The 19,468-nt window shown below is 35.1% G+C and overlaps 1 protein-coding gene across 7 annotated transcripts in view; it reads right to left on the bottom strand.

Moving 5' to 3' along the window:
* Positions 1–19,468, bottom strand: part of FNDC3A (fibronectin type III domain containing 3A) — a 158,031-nt gene that overhangs the window by 23,456 nt on the left and 115,107 nt on the right. For all 7 annotated transcript variants that reach the window (XM_074329942.1, XM_019748010.2, XM_074329941.1 and 4 more), the window contains 7 exons: positions 16,365–16,522; positions 14,394–14,453; positions 13,158–13,296; positions 8,581–8,634; positions 6,288–6,412; positions 5,747–5,921; positions 4,093–4,179 (listed from right to left, as the gene is read on the bottom strand). In XM_074329942.1, coding sequence (XP_074186043.1) covers positions 4,093–4,179; positions 5,747–5,921; positions 6,288–6,412; positions 8,581–8,634; positions 13,158–13,296; positions 14,394–14,453; positions 16,365–16,522 — 798 coding nt within the window. The remainder of the gene's footprint in view (positions 1–4,092; positions 4,180–5,746; positions 5,922–6,287; positions 6,413–8,580; positions 8,635–13,157; positions 13,297–14,393; positions 14,454–16,364; positions 16,523–19,468) is intronic.

The raw sequence follows: 19,468 nt of genomic DNA on the forward strand, positions 1-19,468 counted from the left end.
TAGCATTGTTTGCTTGTTTATTAGTGTGAATTTTTATGATTTTAAGAAATAACTGCTTTCTTATGCTTTAAATTATTATTTCCATTTTTTTTAAATCTTTCAAATTTCTTTCAAATGTTCTAATTTTATTTTAGTATTTTGAGTGTTTTAGGATTGTCATTAGTATAGATAGCATCTAGACACTGGCATTTGGAGAATGTGGTCATATTATAATTTTATTTTATGTTAATCATATCCTTATTGTTTCTTTACAAACAATAACATACTATCTAGTCATTACTTCCTGGATTATATTTTTTTTATTGCTTTTGCTTAGTATTCTAAGATTTTTTTAGAGTGTTAAGATTTTATTTTGTTATGTTTCCTTGAAAGGTGTCAATGTCAAGCTAGAAAAGGTAGACTGAGACATAGCAATAGTACTTAATGATTTAAATCCCTTTCAGCTCGTACCCAGTACATGGCAGATTCAAAATAAATATCTGGGCTTCTAAAAAACTTCATACAGTCACCATTTTCTCTTTCCTATTATTTTTTTTCTTCTCTAGATCAGTGGTTCTCAAAATTTCAGGAAGCATCAGAATCACGTGGAGGGCTTGCTAACACACAGACTGCTGGACTTTACCCCCAGCATTTCTAACTGAGTAAGTCTGTGGTGTGTCAGTGAATTAACATTTCTAACAAGTCCCCAGATGATGATGATAGAATGGTCTGGAGGTCACACTATGAGAACTACTGTTCTAGATCTTATTTTAATATGCTTATTTCATAAGCCAGTATATAACTCCTTCCTAAAATCTAGTAATTTGTTAAGATGTGTTTTAGGGACAGTTTTCCCACACCCTCTCTAGCTTCCTGGGGGGGGGGGGGGGGAGCTTTTTGGAAAAGCCTACAGTCTCCTTGGAGATAAAGACTGTTTACCCTGCGATTTGAGAGTGACTGCCACAGTGAAACAGTATTAAATAGAAACTGGTGATCTGTTTATAGTGGCTCAAGGAATTTAACTCCTATTTGTGTGTACACATTCTTGTTCCTATGCGGTAATAACACCATGGTGTTACATGGTAGTAGAATTCTAAGAATTTAAATAAACTTATTAAATTATAAAGAAAATTAGCAACTTCCCCTTAGATGATCTGCTGGTATGATAATCATTACTGAAGCAAAAATACAATCCAGCATCATAAGAGAAAAACTGGAATAAATGTATGCATTTCTCAGGTTTGTAAATCCTGTAAATATGAAAACTGTATTTAGAAATTAAAATGACCTCATGTTATCAGAAGTTTTTAAAATGAAGCTAACATAAAGTGTAACAAATATAATTATGCACTGCATAATCAAATTTCCCATTATCATTAAAATATTCTTTCTAAGGTTCTTAAGGAGTAATAAATTTATCTTTGTTCTTTAATAATGAAAACAATTTACAGTGGCTTCTGTCATTTATTTGAAATGATTTGATTAAACAAGCACCGGTAGGAAAATTCAAATGCTTAATTTATCAATTAATGAGTATCCTGTTATATTTTGGGAAAACTGCACAGAAAAGTAGGCTGGCTTATATCAATTGGTGTATTAATGAATTCAAGCACTGGCTGTGAAGAAATAGCAATGTCAAAGCTAAAATATATGGTAGAAGGGGTGCTACACTAGGAAAGATGCAGAATTTCCATACAGGAATCTCCACAGTAGAAGAATTTTCAAAGCTTGCTGGTGCTTCAAGAGAGCAAGAATAAAATGTAGGGTCTCCATGTCTCAAGCAAGCACGAATAACATGCAGAGTCTCTCTGCCTTCCTCCAGAAATAATTCAGTCCAAAAGCCAACAGATGGGCTAAACAAGGCAAATACTTGTGCTGGGAGGCAGGGGTGAGTTAGGTGGAGACAGGAGCATTTGCCTAGTAGGAACTCAAGCATTCTGATTAGGGAAGGGTATGAGGGGAGGGGAGGAGTTTGATCCAATAAGTAAATAAATTGAGCATAACTGGGACAATGTTTCTCAATGATAATAAAGGGAGTGAGAAATAAGGAAAGGGAGAAAACTAGAATTAACCTGTGGTATTGGATTAAAACTGGAGGCATTTGGTGTGAACTCATGATTAAAAATCACACACACACACACACACACACACACACACACACACACACCTCTGTCCATTGAAAGGGTGCCCAGGAGTGGCAAAACCCTTATAGCAATAAGTATACTGCCATAATACCACCTTGTAATCTAAGTTCTATTTATACTTGGCTTCTAAATACCCATCTACTAAAAGGAGCCAGGTACTTTGAGAAATAGCCCATTCCAAGGTTAAAGAAGGGAAAGTGCAAAACTGGAATACTATGTGTCAGAAAGAAAGAGTTCAAAGAGTAATGGGGGGGGGGGTTGGAGGGACATGTCACCAGGATTCAGAAGCTAGATTGAAGGGGCTCCCAAATCTGAGACAATCTGATGAGCCTCATAATTGATAACCATAGTAACACAATATAACCCTCTCAATAAAAAATAATCTGAGTTCATACTGATATAAATAAATGAGAAGAGAGAGAGAAAGCTTTTCCTTATAAAACAATGCCAACTAATAAATGTAGAAGGAATGATAAAATTAAAAAATCACCACTTGGCAACCATTAATTATAGTAATGATTCACGCAAGAATTATCAATGGGTGTTAAAACTAGTGGGTAAAGGTTTGACAAGGAACAAGATGTTTACGTATTTACAAAATACTTTTTAATTACAAATGGAATAAGAACAACTCTGCAGTGAAGAAACATAATAGATATCACTTTCATCAAGTGACTACCAGTAATGGGACAAACTGAAATTGTGCACCACTTGATATGATTGATGTACTGAGAAAAAATTAGCATTACTCTTTCTGACATTCCTGCTAAAAAAACATACTTGAGTATGTTTGACAACACGTATATTTTAAAAGATATTTGTTCACATTATATGAGTCTTGTAAAATATTAAAACAGTTTTGAATTTAAATACAGTAGTCCCCCCTTATCAGCGGGAGATACATTCCAAGACCTCCACTGGTTGCCTGAAACTGTGAATCACATTGTCCTATATACACTGTTTTTTTCCCTATACATATATACCTCTGATAAAGTTTAGTTTATAAATTAGGCACAGTAAGCAATTAACAATAACTAATAATAAAATAGAACAATTTTAACAATATACTGTACTAAAAGCTGTGTGAATGTAGTCACTCATTTCAGAAGACCCTTTGCTGAAGTCTTCACACAGGCTCAATGCTTTCTGGTGCAACATGTTGCTGACAACTATAACATGTTTTCTGCTCATGTTTTCCACCCACAAATTTAGTGCCTTTTCCACCTTTTCTTTTATTATGCACTGTGGCCGTTAACTTTTGCAGTTTGAGGTGTGATAGCAAAAGTAGCATGAATTTTTTTTCTTCTTCACAATTTCACGGATAGATTCATTCTTACTATAGATCTTAGGGACCTCAGCATGAGATTTCTTTTTTCTTTCCTTATTATGTGAAGAACTTTCATCTTTTCATTTAAGGATGCACTCTATAGCTTTCTTTCACACATCCAAATTGCCAGCATTAGTATTTTTGTGCTTCGGGGCCATTATTAAGTAAAATTATTAAGTGACTGAAACATGAGCACTGTGACAGTTGCTCTGATAATGGAGATGGCTATGAAGTGACTAAAGGGGCGGGCAGCATATACAGCGTGGAGACCTGGGACAAAAGGAGGATTCCCGTTCAGGGCCTGATGGGGCAGGAAGGTGTGAGATTTCATCATGCTACTCAGAATGGGGCAAAATTTAAAATTTATAAATCATTAATTTCTGGAATTTTCCATTTAACATTTTCAGACCTCAGTTGACCATGGGTAACTGAAATCATGGAAAGGGAACCCACAGATAAAGGGGACTACTATATATAAAGTTTAAGAGGCATGTTATATAGTAACAAAGTAAAACACAGCTCTTTAGAAAAAGTCAAAATTATTTAAGATTTAAAACCAAAGGAGTGAAGTATATACTTGGCTTTAAAACAATAAGATTAATAAGAACAGCAAACAAATCATTAAGGGCTTTCAAAGCTCACCTTAAATTTATACTTTGTACTACGTCTGAGATTTTTCACTGTGTAAGCAAGATCTTCTCCATCATATTTAGGCTTAAAACCATATCCCTGCAAAGGGAAAACAAATCTTCATTAGATGGCTGACAGAGGAAATATGAGGAATAACAAATATGTGAAAAGATCCAGGTCCTCCTCATCTACTACGTACAATGTGATCGACGCTCTGCGTGCAATTCTCACCTTGATGCTTCCGATTTGAGTGGACGGATCTAGAAATGCTACTGAACGTTTGCAGAAGGGTGACCGAGATCACTTACTAGGAAGCGAAAACAGTAGCCAAGAGATTTTTGTGTTGAGGGACAAGTCAGATGGATTGATAACTTTACCATCAGTAAGCTTATCCCTAGAACTAACAGATGTTGTAAGCGCTAAACAGAACATAACGTATTTAACTTGCCCTGAATACACAGCTGTGTTCAGGTGAATAAATGAATGGCTGGTTGTGCTGGGAAGTAGGAATAGCATTTAGTTTGGGATTGCTATTTATAGCCCCAGTGACAATGCTTCATTACTTTCCCAATGTTATTTTTAAAGTATAAAAAAACAAGAGAGATATAATCATGTACCATAAAATTCCCATTTAAAAGTATACAACTCAATGGTTTATAGTAATATAAACGTTGTGTAACCATCACTTAATTCCTAATTCCAGAATAAAGCCTGCACTTTATTTTTTCGTTAGCAGTCACTTCCCTTCTTTTCTCATCCACTAATATGCTTTCTGTCTCTATGGATTTGCCTATATCTATACAAACGAAATAACATAACATGTGGTCTTTTGTGACTGGGTTCTTTTACTTAGTATAGTATTTTGAAGTTTCATTCATGTTGTGGCATGTGTCAGTACTTCATTCCTTTATATGGCTGAATAACGGTCCATTGTATAGATATACTACATCTTCTTTATCCATTCATTAGTTGATAAGACATTTGGGTTGTTTCTACTTTTTGGCTATTATGAATAATCCGCTTTGAACATTTGTGTAAAATTTTTTGTACAAACCTGTGTTTTCATTTCAACTAGATACACACACCTAGGAATAAAACCATGCTATTTCTGATTCACATTGCTTCAAAATAGCTCTAAAAAGCTAAGGAACTATACAGAACTAGCAGAAGATACCCTCACTCTTGTTGAGCTTGGTTCTAGCTCACAGAGAAGAGCCACTGGTACCTAGATTCAGGTTGCACTATATAATCACATGTGCGGCTCTTGAAATCTTCTGTGGCAATTGGGAAAGCCGTGTATAAACTAAGTTGGAAATGGGAGACAGACACATTATTTCCTTATCTTTTAGAGCTGCTTAGACTAGAAGGCTGCGGTGATCTTCCCCTATCTTTATTTCCCTCAAGACACATACATTTAACACGCAGTCCATGTTATTCCCTGGCACAAACATACAAACACATAAAAAACAAAACCTATTCCTACACATGAAGAAAACTAAAGACTGAGTTCTCCCTTACTCCCAACCCCTCCCAAACAATAACCAACGAAGGATTCAAACAATTTGGGTAAGGATCTAACTATTGTGGCAATATTTACTATATTGGGATTAATACTATACTGAAATTTGTTTTAAATACCCTATTTAAAATACTTATTCATACTTACTGAAGTTTCTTCCTCCATCTCTAAAATGTAAGAGATTCCTTCATCTGATGGTGTTCCTGCGGGTTTACTCCACTGTAAGGATAACCATGTGACCCCGGCCTTAGTTAGTATAGGACTTGCTGGCATAGAAGGGGCACAGCCTGAGGTGTAATATAAAACTTCTTCACTAAGACCACTGTTGAAACAAATGGTTTTTAAGGAATGAAAAAAAGTTTATTTTTACAGATAAAGAATTTTTGATAATGACATTTTGGGAAAAATGACAATTTTTGATAACTAATTATAATCTAAATAATATATCGTGAATTTGATAACATCTTTATGGTAATCAGGTCAGATATCTAAAAATGAATTAGCATTCTTTTAAAACTGTAGTTTATGTAACAAACACATCCTCATAACTTTTAATATATTTTAACTATATCAACAAAATGATAAATTAAAGCAGGATTTTAGTGGATAATTTAATATAGATTGTGAATAATTTACACAAATGAAGCTAACTAGATAATTTAAAAATCTGTATTAAAACATATCTTACCTTGTACCATAGTCATTTTTGGCTGATAGTCTAAATTTACAACCCATTGCTGGTGACAGTTTAGTAATTTTAAATTGTTTCTGTGAGCCCATATAACACTGACAAAATTCTCCATTTCCTTTTCCCTAAAAGAAATGGCTGATTATTATGTATCATGTACATTATTGTAAAAGGATAAATCCACATCAATTCCTACTTGATAGATACTAACATATTAGCTAGCATACATTAAAAGTCATCTTCGTTGCATGATCTCAAGAGACAGCTGAGAAACACACACCTTTTATATGATACTGTTCGTTAAACGCACAATTCAAAAACTGGGGAACAGGTATCTTTGTATAGATTCTGGAACTAAGTACCCTGTTTTAGCTGATGCTAAACCTTTAGTCAAAGAATATTTTTCCAGGTATGGACCCCACAATCTCTATGGGGGACTGACTGGTAGTGGTGGCAACAGTTGATCTTTGATATGCACAACTGGTCATTCTTCAACCTATGAAAAGTTCTTTGCAAACAGTTTTAAGAAAAGGTCCCCCAAATCTCCACCTAGATAGCCGCTAAGCATCTTTATAATCAAGATTTTGGAGATACTACAGCTTAGATTTAACACTAGACGAGTATAAGCAGAGAGAAAAGCCCAATTACAGCAGGGAGTTAGGAGAGAGAAAAGTCTGCAGCTTGGGACAACTAGAGTTTTAAAAATTTAGGTTGCTACATAAAATGGATGAATTTCTCATTCTCCATTTTTTCTTTATTGTGGCAGTAGAGGTAAAGGGTGATTAGGGTGACTTCTGCTTCAAAGAAAACCTTCAGTATCAGGCTGATTTAATGAACTCTCTTATTAGTTACAACAGTGTTTATAGTTGATTCGATTGAGTTGTCTAAACAGAAAATCAAATCATCTCTAAATAATAATTTTGCCCCTGAGTCCAGCCACCAGGGCTGTACCTGGTTTTGGTTCCAAATCATACTGCGTTAACTATAACTCCCTGAATAATGTTAAATAAAGTTGGGGATAACTGGTAACTTTGATTTGTTTCTGCTTTGACTAGAAATTCTTTTACTTTTTAGTGGTAGTACTTCGCGTAATATAAAAATAACTATGAAATAAGGAATTACCTTTCAATTCCTAATTTGTTGTGAATTTTAACTGGAATGAGCGCTAAATTTTTATAAAATAGTTTTTCATAATTTATTAAGATAATATGGTTTTTCTTCTAAATTACTATCATATAGTAATAGGTTTCCTACTTCTGAATTCTCTTAGAACTTCTGGAATAAAACCTACTTGTTTGTGCCCCATTACTCTTAATTATACTGCTGAATTCCCAAATTCCCAATGAAATTTCCTCTACTCCCCTTTGTCCCTCCTCTTAGCTATGGAAAGCAGTAGGGCATGAGAGAACATGATAAATGACAGTAAAACAAAGTATTAAACAATAAAGCCCAGTATGCTTGCTGTGGTAGGCTGAATAATAGCCCTCAAAGATATTCACGTCCTAATACTTGGAACTTGTGAACGTTAGGTGGTATGGTAATAGGGACTGCACAGATGTGATTAAGTTAAGGCTCCTGAGATGGAGAAATTATCCTGGATTATCCGGGTGGGCCTTAAATAGAATTACAAGTGTCCCATTTAGAGGGAGGCGGAGGACTTGAGGACAGAGGAGGAAAAAGGCAATGTGATAATGACAACAGAGGGAGAAAAGGTGATCTGATGTAGCCATTAACCAAGTAATGAGGACAGTCTGCAGAAGTTGGAAAAGGCTATGCAATGGATTCTCCTCTAGAGTCTCCACAGGAAGCATGGCCATGGTGACATCTTGTTTTTGGCTCAGTGAAAGCCATTTCGGATTTCTGGATTCCAGAACTGTAAGAGAATTAATGTGTGTTGTTTTAAGCCACCAGGTTTATGGTAATTTGTTAAAACAGCCATAGTAAATGAATAAGCTTGCCTTTAAGGCTGATGTAAAAAAAAAAAAAAAATATATATATATATATATATATATATATATATATATATTTAATCAAGGTAATTACCCAAATGACAGCTTGATGGCAGTTAGTTGGAAAAAAACCCAAAAAACAAAACAAAGCAAAAGCCCTGAAACATAGGGAAGTCCAGTTAGTAATGTTTTCTAAGAATATCATCAATTCACTCATGCACCAAATGAAATCATGCACATTGTTTTTAAAGAGGAAAAAACTTAACTACCACACACAAAAGTTATTTCTGCCTGTGGATATGCACACAATTTTAGCCTAATTTAAAAAGATTCAATTTACTTACCTCATCCCACTCTAAAATAAAGCTTTGGATTTTAGAACCATTGTCACTAGGTGCCTAAAACAAACAAAATAAGTATAAATTAGTACTTTTGTAAAAGACTACTGCGATGATCTTATCTAACGACTCTACAATGCTGATGTTCTCTGTGACTTAGCCCTAGAAAAATTTGCACAGAGAATACAGAAATATATGTTTTGTATACCCTCTAATCCTTTTAAATGCAAGGAAAGGAAACAAAGCAACAGGTTACTTAAGTTTTTCTGAGCATTGACTATTTAAGCAAGAACTATCCTTTTATAATCCTTAAAAAAAAAAAAATCAGCTTCAAGCTCCTATGATGAATCCTGTCATTTCCATTAAAACTCACCTTACGGTCTTTCACCAAAGAGTGAAAGAACTAGGGTGCTGAAAGACGGCTTACTGTCTGGATCTCTGCTTCTAGACTCTGTGCCAATTACTAAGACTGTTAATTTATCAATCTGTTAATCTTCAGTCTCCCTTGGCATTTTATTCCACTATTTAATCAGTCATGGATTTCAACCTTATTCCTACCTGAATTTTCTATTTCAATCTATTTCCTCTTTAGTCCTCACTTGGATGCAGAACAAGTGATCACTACTGTCCTTATAATAATAAATTCATTTATTTGAAGACAACTGACTCAATTAATTCTCTTATCAAAGTGAAATAGTCTTAACTTTTTTAAATGGTTCTCCAGAGACCTGTAATTTTCTGGACTCTATCCAGTTTTTATATAATATTGCTAACAAAGTTAAACAACAATCAAGGATCATCAAGTTTTTAATAGAATATTTCATTACATGGAGGTCCAAATTATTTGTTGAGCACTAAGACAAATACTGTATTTAAAATATTTTTTAAATTCTGATTTTTAACTGGTTAGCATGATCAAAATTTGCTATGTAAGTTACAGGAACTCAATGACTGGCACAGCAGGGGTAGTTAAAAGTGATTATACAGAGAAGGGGGCAGAGGAAGAATCCCTGGGAAACTCCAACTCATACACAGCAGGGAATCCAAAGATAGAGAATGTTGAAAGTCTCAGCAGGAAGCAAGTGGTGTAAAAATATATTTCCCCAGAGTAAATGACTCCAGATTATTCTAGTCTAGTTGCTAAGGTCTCACATTTACTTTGCTTAATTTCTTCTACTTCTTTGTGAGATTGTTAAAATGTCCTGTGACCTGTCCCTCCAGCTTTTCTTTGAGTCAGAGGGGAAACTATTATGTGTAAAGTGTTTTACCTTATTTAATACATCGATTCTATGAAGTACTATTATCCAACTGTACGAAACAAGAAACGAGGCTTTAAAGAGCCCAAATAAGTAGCCCCAGATCGCACAGTCATTAAGAATGGAACAGAACTGAATTTGGTCTATCGGACACAAACCCGGTGGTTCCTACCCAGCAGTATTTCCAAGGGCTGAGCAATAGTACCCAGGTATTAGCAATATTAAGCGAGTAAAAGACCAACTTCAGTCAATTTTTTACCAGGCACTTCTTCACCAGGCACTAGCAATTCTAAACAATGTCAGTTGATACAGTACTTCTCTCACCTTGCCAATGTTCTCATAACATGTTAACCTACAGTAATGACTTTAATTGTACAAGGCAGCAGATTAGAAAGATCTGATATTTAAGTCACTAAAACTAAGCTAGGTTTCTTCAATTTTAAAAGTTATTATCCTTATCATGTTCCAGGGATTGTGCTATAGGCTATACAGGTATTATCTGATAATCCACGCAAAACCTCTGAGATACAATTGTGCACTGCTTAATGACGGGGATACGTTCTGAGAAATTCAGCGTTAGGTGATTTCGTTGTTGTGCGATCATCAGAGAGCACACTCACATACACCTAGATGGTCTAGCCTTACACACCTGGGCCATAAGTATAGCCTACATTCCTAAGTTACAAGATTTACAGCATGTTACTGCACAGGAAATTAAATAAGAGAAAACGAGACTTAAGAGACGTGGTATACACAAGAGGTATTAGGCTGCTGCTGGAGTAATGGCATACTGTTCTACAGTAAATTTCTTTAAAATAAGTAGAATAAAGTAATAAAAAATATAGTATAGTAAATACATAAACCAGTAACATTGTCATTTATTATCAAGTACTATGCACTGTACATAATTGTATGTGCTATACTTTTATATGACTGGCAGTTTGTCTACACCAGCATCACCACAAACATGTGTAATATGTTGTGCTACAACCTTATGACAGCTACGGCGTCACTAGGTGGTAAGAATTTTTCAGCTCCATGATGATTTTATGGGGACCACTGTCATACATGTGGCCTATTGTTGACCGAAATATCGTTATGTGGCACATAACTGTATATAATCCTATTCCCAACAACAAAAACAGTATCCCTCTCTTTCCCTAACCAGGCTGATTACTGTGAGTGTACACTGGACCATCTCTAGTAGGGTGCAAGCCTGGGCCAATCCGCGCGGGCAACCAAGAGGTAGCACTGTCTACATCTTGTCTAGGCCTACTGGGATATTGTTAAAAGACAGAAAGTTGAAAATTCAATTGTAATTATGATCAAAATAAAGAGGAGAGCCCTAGAGAAATCCCAACCTACACGAAGGGCATTGGGCTGCTACCCCAATTACCTACCAAAGCAAAGGGCCTCAGCATATTGATAAATAAAATGCAACCCTAAGTAACATGAAATAAAATTGAGTCATACTTATCAATATGTATATACTTTTCTGATTTACATGTGTTAATAGTAGTTTTTAACTACACAAATCATCTAATATCCTCAGAAGAATTAGGAACCAACAAGCTCCAAACAAGGAGTAAGCTCCCAATATTCAAAAGCTTTCAGAAAGAATGCTAGCCCTGAGTTTTGCTCTTGAGGTAAGAGTAGATAACTAAATCAAGATGAGTAGTTATTTTCTCACTGCAAATCAATGGTTGCTAATAGGGGTGGTACACCTTTTAAGGTGATGTTCTAAAATTTTATTGGGGGGGGGTTTCTGATCATTACAATACGAGGGGGAAGAGCAACTGGTGATTAGGGGATGGGGATCAAGGATGCTAACAGTTCTGCAGAGTGTGGGACATTCAGTACAACAGAGAATTATTCTCTGCCTCTAGGAGAGACTTCGGATGTCCTACTGGACATCTATGTAGGTGAAATATCTGTTTATGATTATATAAGTATAGAACCTAATTTCATTTTACAAGGTATTTTTTTTTGGTATAGTTTTAACAGTTACTGAATTTTCCCAAAGTGCAACTACTGTGCAATTTGGGAAAGACTATACTTAATTTTGCTCAGAAATTTCCCAAGACCTATATATTATTTCAGAAAATCGTGTCACCAATGACTGCTGTCTGTGGTATTTGAATTACCAATTCTATCCACAGTGCCTGTCCACTTTATTACATCTTGTGTAGCTAGGTCAAAACATTTACACAATGAAATATATATTATTCTATTAAAAATAATTTTATTCCTCCCTTTAAGGCATCATACTGATATTTTTAAAAATGAGTCTAATTATGAATCTATTTAGGATAAAATTCAGGATATAAAGTTGTTGTTACAAAATATTATAAAAAGGAGTAATGAATTTGAGAATCACTGTTGTAACACTCAATATCATCACATATCCAGTATAATAAGAAATGCTAATTATAAAACAATCTTTCTGGGCCAGCCCGGTGGCTCAGGCGGTTAGAGCTCCATGCTCCTAACTCCGAAGGCTGCCGGTTAGATTCCCACATGGACCAGTGGGGTCTCAACCACAAGGTTGCTGGTTCAACTCCTCGAGTCCCGCAAGGGATGGTGGGCTCCGCCCCCTGCAACTAAGATTGAACACGGCACCTTGAGCTGAGCCTCCCGGATGGCTCAGTTGGTTGGAACATGGGCTCTCAACCACAAGGTTGCCAGTTCAATTCCTTGAGTCCCGCAAGGGATGGTGGGCAGCGCCCCCTGCAACTAAGATTGAACACAGCACCTCGAGCTGAGCTGCTGCTGAGCTCCCGGATGGCTCAGTTGGTTGGAGCGTGTCCTCTCAACCACAAGGTTGCCAGTTCGCCTCCCGGTTCGACTCCCGCAAGGGATGGTGGGCTGTGCCCCCTGCAACTAGAAAACGGCAACTGGACCTGGAGCTGAGCTGCGCCCTCCACAACTAAGACTGAAAGGACAACACCTTGAAGCTGAACGGCACCCTCCATAACTAAGATTGAAAGGACAACAACTTGACTTGGAAAAAAGGCCTGGAAGTACACACTGTTCCCCAATAAAGTCCTGTTCCCCTTCCCCAATAAAATCTTTAAAAAAACACACAAAAAAACACACACAATCTTTCCTGCTATATTTACATATAGCAAAAAAAAAACAAAAAAAAAAACAGGAGTGTGATTTTAAGACATAAGAAACAAACGCCTATTTAATATATGTAAAGAGCAAGAGCAAGTTAGCTTAAAGCTCTTTTTGCCTCCAAAAACAATTGAAAATTAATACTGTGGTGGTGGTGGGGGGGGAAGGAAATAAATGTCCAACTGGAAATATTCTAGAGAATATTCTTACCTTCCATTGCAAAGTGAGTGAATTTTTGGTCCGATTGGCTATCCTTGGTGGATTAGGAATGTCAGGTTCACAGCTCAAGGTGGTAAAGCTTTCAGCTTCTGAAGGAGTGCCCTTTATAGAATTGTATTCTGCCTGGACTCTATGGTGATAAAATGAATAGTTTTATCCTGCAGAAAAATTGTATCCTGCCCTTCAATAACATTTCCTTTAAGTATCTGCAAGTTAGTAAGGTGCCCTCTAAATGTTCTACTGAGAAAATATGCATATTAGAAGTAAAGGGTGGCTGTTAAAAAAACAACAACAAAAAAACACAACCAACCAACCAAACAAAAAACTCCAAAACGATAGACCAGTAGCTTTCATCTTTGACTGCAACCCAAAGTAAAAAATACATGTTAAATTGTGACAGAACGGTGTGCAACATGGAGTTACACACAGGCTCACAAACACTATCACACATGCGCGCAACAAGCGTCCTGAAGCAATATCCTTAACTAGGGTAATATACCGATACTTTCTATTCCATTTGATTTAATTTTTTTAAAATGCTGAATATAACCTACAACATTAATTACATGATTCAATAATGCCTGCAATCCAGTTTGAAAAATACTAGGTTGGACAATAGTTTGGGTTCCTCTATAGGAAGTATAATTGAAGACTTCATTTAATAGGAATAATCCTAACCACAAATGTTCTTTTTAAAAATGGAGGTGACTAACTAAATGCATTATACTGAGTCCCAAGCAGGGAAGTCTCTAGAGTCTATAAAATTTTGGTAAATTACAATGGAAGATCTATGCAGAGTAAAACAGTATCTAAGTTACCCCAATTAAATATGAAATCCTAGGAGTTTTAATATCTCAAATTCTTTCCAAAACAGGATATAGTAAAAATATGTAAGTACAAGCCAAGTATTACTTGATTGTGTTTTGCAAAAATTTCAAAAGCCAGGACAATTTTCTAGTGCTAAACTAGATATTGTACACATATACATATTATCTATATTCATTCCAATCCCAACGCACTACAAACAGGGTGCTGTAACCCTTCAATATAATATCTGAGTTAAATGTTTTTGGGAAAGTGTTGATAATTCTATCAAAAGAAAGAGCAAAGTCCATGTTTTTAATACCAAGTAAATAATTAAACTATATTCTAGACTTTTAAGGAAACGACTGAAAATAAAACTACCTATGCTCTATCATATAAAAGCAACACATAGGAGTTCCTTACTTTGCATGGTAATCCGTAGCTGGTTTGAGATCATTTAAAGTGACACTTGTTTCTTCTCCTCTGGGGGCGAAAAAAGGTGGTATTTTATTGATTGATAAACATAGCATTTCCAGAGGATACGCACTATAGGTACTTCACGAAATTACACTGCTTCTTACTTTATCAAATGTTGACCATACTGAAATTCCACTAATATGGAATTGGTATAATTAGGATATGTGCCAAACTTAAGTATGTACCTGCAGACCACTTTAAAACACGTAGGTATGCTAAGCAAATCAATTGTGTAAGCCAGACTTTTTTGATTGGAGTTAACAAAGATATTTAGCTTATTGAAGAAAGGGAACCATTTTTGATTATTTAAAAATCCATTTTGCACATCTTAGAATGTGAAATAACACATGTATTATCAAAATCAAAACGACCAAATTTTACAAGGAGTCTGCCATTATCGCATTTTATTAGAATATAATGTGGAACTTTATTTAAAATGTTACAGCTTAATGAGTAAAGTGAATCCTAATTTAAAGTAAAGCATTTCACATGGCCACTATTACATTTTTAAATACAACAGGACACAATCTTCTTAAAATAATCATTTGATACAACTATTACTTGGTATGTAGCTAACAAACCAGCCTGTTTTCTATTTCTTTTTTTTAAATCACTGTTCTCTGTTTCATGTCCTTCAGCCAAGTTTCTCTTCTCTCCACTTTATGGACTTCTCCCCCCCCCCCCCCCCCCCGCCATCTTCCCTGCTTTCCAGTTATCCTGTTTCTCAAATCAAAGCCAGTAAATATTATGGGAAAGAAAACATGTCTCGTTGGTGAAAATACACTTTAGTGAATTAGGCAGTTGCAGCAGTATCCTCAGAGACCTTGAATTGGTCAAGGGTAAAGACGACTGATGTCCCTCTTGTGCTCTCAGGCTAAAATTGGAGATAAATCCTTCCTCTTAGCACAACCGTAGCTAACCAGAAACAGCCATTCACACACACACACACCTCTTTATGTTGATTGTTCTTTATCCCCTATTAACCCCTTAGGTAGGCCTGTCTCTTTAAGAAAAAATGACTAGAATAAACACAAGGAAGTCTCCATAGAGATAGGGAGACAGAACATTTTTATTACCTTATGTTACTAGATGATAGTAGTCACTAGGGTAGTTTCACTTTCCTTTCTTCCCTATACTTGCTATTTTTTGAAAAAAGAAACCAAGGCTGATGTAACTACCCTGTGTTCTGTGTTATGATTATTTGAATAACTAACCACTCGTTTAAAATCTTCCTCGTGCTTAAATGATAACTAATAATCAACTTTACTCTATTTTTTCATTAGAATAAGCAACTTCTATATAAACAAAGGCAGAAAAATAATTTATTTTATAACTGTCAATCATAAATTTCACAATTTTAGCCACTGACTCTTTCTAAGGCTTCTTGGTTTGTCATAAATACTCTTTTGAACCAAGGAAAGAGAACTATGATAGGTTTTCAAAATGCGATTATTAACAAACCAACATACAAATGAGGAACAATGATATTAAATTCATTTTACAGTAAGACATGAGCTTGTACATATAAGAATTAAATCCAATTCTTCAGAGGAGCAATGCCACATTTTATGAGTTCACAGTCTACGAGTTTTCCATTTCTGGTCTTGGCTTCCACATACTTTAATTTATATTTATGCCTCAGGAATATGTGAATAGTGAAATATCTGTTAGAGAGCTTACCGAAAAACAACAAAGCTGAATATGGCCAATGAAAGCCATTATTATTCCAAGGGCATAGACAGAAATGTGTACCGTCGGCATTTGGACTATTTATATTGAAATCACTATCACTAGTCAACTTATACATCCAAAATAAAAGCATGAAGAGAGAAAAATAGAACAAAATTAGTACTAAGCTCTTTATGCTAAATCATTAACTCACATAATGGGAGGGAGTAAAACATAACAAATACCTACGCATATACACTTTTATATTTCCCATCTTTTCCAGTACTCGAGACCAGAATTTCATAACCATAGAGCTCTGGTACAGTGGTCTCATCTGTTTCGCCGTTAATGAAGCTTGAGGGAGGTGACCAGGTAAGTACTACTGTCCTTGCCTGGATGTCTGAAGCCTGCAAAAACATAATATGTAAAAGCTATTTGAAAGAACTGTAACATGCACAATGAACAGTGAAAAATCTAATGGGGTTTCAAGATTAAATAAAATATATCTGTATCTACTTACATACAATGGCTCACAAATAGAAACCTGTCCATTTATAGATGAGATATAATTTGTTCTGAAAGGGTGGATGGGTTAAATAAAAGTTTAAAGACCACTTTGGACCATTCTACTAGGTAGAATTATTATTGCAAAACTGTTAGTGTAAACACCATATACAGTCAAAAGAAAGAATGGGAGAAAAAACTCACTTGTTACATATTTGAAATCGTTAATTTCCTCAATTTACAAAGTATCTTACAATAAGGAAAAAAACAAACAAACAAAAAACAAAACAAGCAAAGAAAAAAACCTCAAGAGAAAAATGAGGCAAGGACATGGACTATCCAAAGAGATGTAAATATACATGGAGAAGATATGAAATGATGTGTAACTACATTTACAAGTAAACAAACGTAAGTTAACACAAGATACCACTTTTTATCCACCAGCATGTGAGGACTCACGATTATATGGAAGCAGCAGCAGATTCAGAAGGTTAAGTGACCTGTCCTAGGTCACTCAAGCCCTGAGCACCCAGTTAATGCTGCGACTATAGCCATGCTCTCCCTACACACTGCACTTGGGTCACATGTGAGCTTTTCTTCCCCTTTGGTTCCTCAGACGTGCTGTGTTCAGTTCTTTTCAAATACTGGTGAGTGTTTGCAACACTGTCCCCACACCTGCACTGTTCACAGTGCTAACCACTACACTTTTCTTTAAATTTCAGCTCAATCAAGGTCTAGTCCCCTATTATTATGTATTCTTACAGCACTGTATCTCTTTGTTCTGACACTCGACAGATATAATTTTATATTTACTGCATGACGCTTACTTACTCCACTAACAAGTTCTGAGGGGCAGGGCCCTGCCTGTTCTTCCCATTCTATCTCCAGCTTCTAGCACAGCATCTGACATTTTGCAAATGGCTAAATATTTATGGAATGAATACATTTAATTTGGCATTCTGAATGAACCAGAGCATGCAAAAACCACACACACACACACACACACACACACACACACGTCTGACCTGTACTTCACAGCTCATAAGAAATCTAACAAAAAAGGCATAGCTACACAAACTGTAAAAAAAAACACCTAAAACAAACAAGCAAACCAAAACCATCAGTATTACTTTATATTAACTTAATACAGGGCTTATTATTTTATTAAATTACACCTTCCTTATAATATTGGACAACAAATTCTTTAAAAGAATTATTTCAAGCTTTATGTGCCTTAAAAATTATACTTTTAAAATAATATACAAGTAAATGCTGCTAGCATTAGCTATTGTGTCATTCAAATAATTCTATTAATGCTATCAAAATTCATTTTCTAGTTTATCTAGTCATATACATTTGGATATATATAGATCTTGGCAGGATAATGCCTGGATTTCAATCCCAGCTTCAATTCTATTTATTAAATCACCTCTTGCTTTACTTTCCTCATCTGTAAAATAACGAAAATAGTAGAGGGTTGTTGCAGGACTTAAAGACAATAATGCATATGTGCATTCAAAGCTCTTTAGGAAGAGTGTGACACTAGTAAACTTGTGTTAACTTTTATTATGAAATAATTCTGTATATGTTTATATTACTTTACATGTACACTCAATTCTTAAGAGAAAACAAATTAGAATGAAAGAAAATTAGAGCATTCAAATCTATTATTTAGAGTTGTTAGAAAACATAGGACCATAGTAGCCTATTAGATTAGTATCCTATTAGATTAGTCTTATTCAAATTTCCTAAAACAAAGTAAAATTAAAAGATAACCCTTTGTGGAGAAGGTTTAGTTAAGAGTAACAATTTTTTTAACCTTTTCTTGTACAAAAATTAGAACAAAGTATTTTTTGGGTACTTAGCGCAAAATATTTTAGCACGGAATTTTTTGGGATAACAGGTAAGCTTTCTGTTTTGGAAACTAAAAAATATTTTTATCACTGTTTAATAAATGGCCTTATTCTGGCTGAAAAAGCCTTCCTGTCTACTTCTTCCACATCTTGTATTACCTCTTCCTCCATTTGCCATGCTTATTCCTGCTCTCCCTCTCCTATTCCTTCCAACTTTTGTGTCTTTTCTAACTCTTCAGAGGCTCCGAGAAAGCTTTCCTGATTGCTCTATTTAAATTAACTCTTCTCTCCTCAATAACTCATAATCTCACCCTATTCTGTAATAGCACTTTTTATAACCACACGATTTTGTCTGTATATTTGTTTTTTATTTACTGGCATAGTAAAGGCTCAATACATATTTTGATTGGTTGTCATGATGTCAATAAATATTTTGATTGACTTACTGAATGCATAACTATGTAGATCTTCAAATAATGCAATGACACAGAACATAAGTTAACACATGCTAAGGCATAACATGTAAGTGAAAAAATCTTGCCACAGAGCAACAGGATACAGTACAACCTCTTTTTCATAGTCAAAAGAAAAAAATTAGTATTTTGGTGGATGGACATATAAAAATGAACTGAAATAGGACTGGAATGAATCCCAAACTGTTAGGCATGATTAAATTGGAGGAGAGGGTAAAGGAGATTTATTTTTACTCTCTATTTTATACTTACATATTTTAACACATTAATTATAAAATATCTGGGATTCAATCACTGGCACTTCTATTAGCTTGCTTTTAAATCGGAGTCAAGTTATAGCTCTTACAAAAAGCAGAGGAAAAAAATACTAATTTGAACTACTGTGATATTTTGGTTTTCCTTCTATTTTTATCCTAATTTTTTCTAAAGCCCTTTCTTCATAAGGCTGTAACTACAGTGTCCAAATAGTTTGATCTCCAGCATTTTTACACACAAAAGCATCTTAGTGTGTGTGTGTTTTTTT

The sequence above is a fragment of the Rhinolophus sinicus genome, linkage group LG04, assembly GCF_036562045.2.
Source record: "Rhinolophus sinicus isolate RSC01 linkage group LG04, ASM3656204v1, whole genome shotgun sequence".
In the NCBI taxonomy this organism is placed as follows: Eukaryota; Metazoa; Chordata; class Mammalia; order Chiroptera; family Rhinolophidae; genus Rhinolophus; species Rhinolophus sinicus.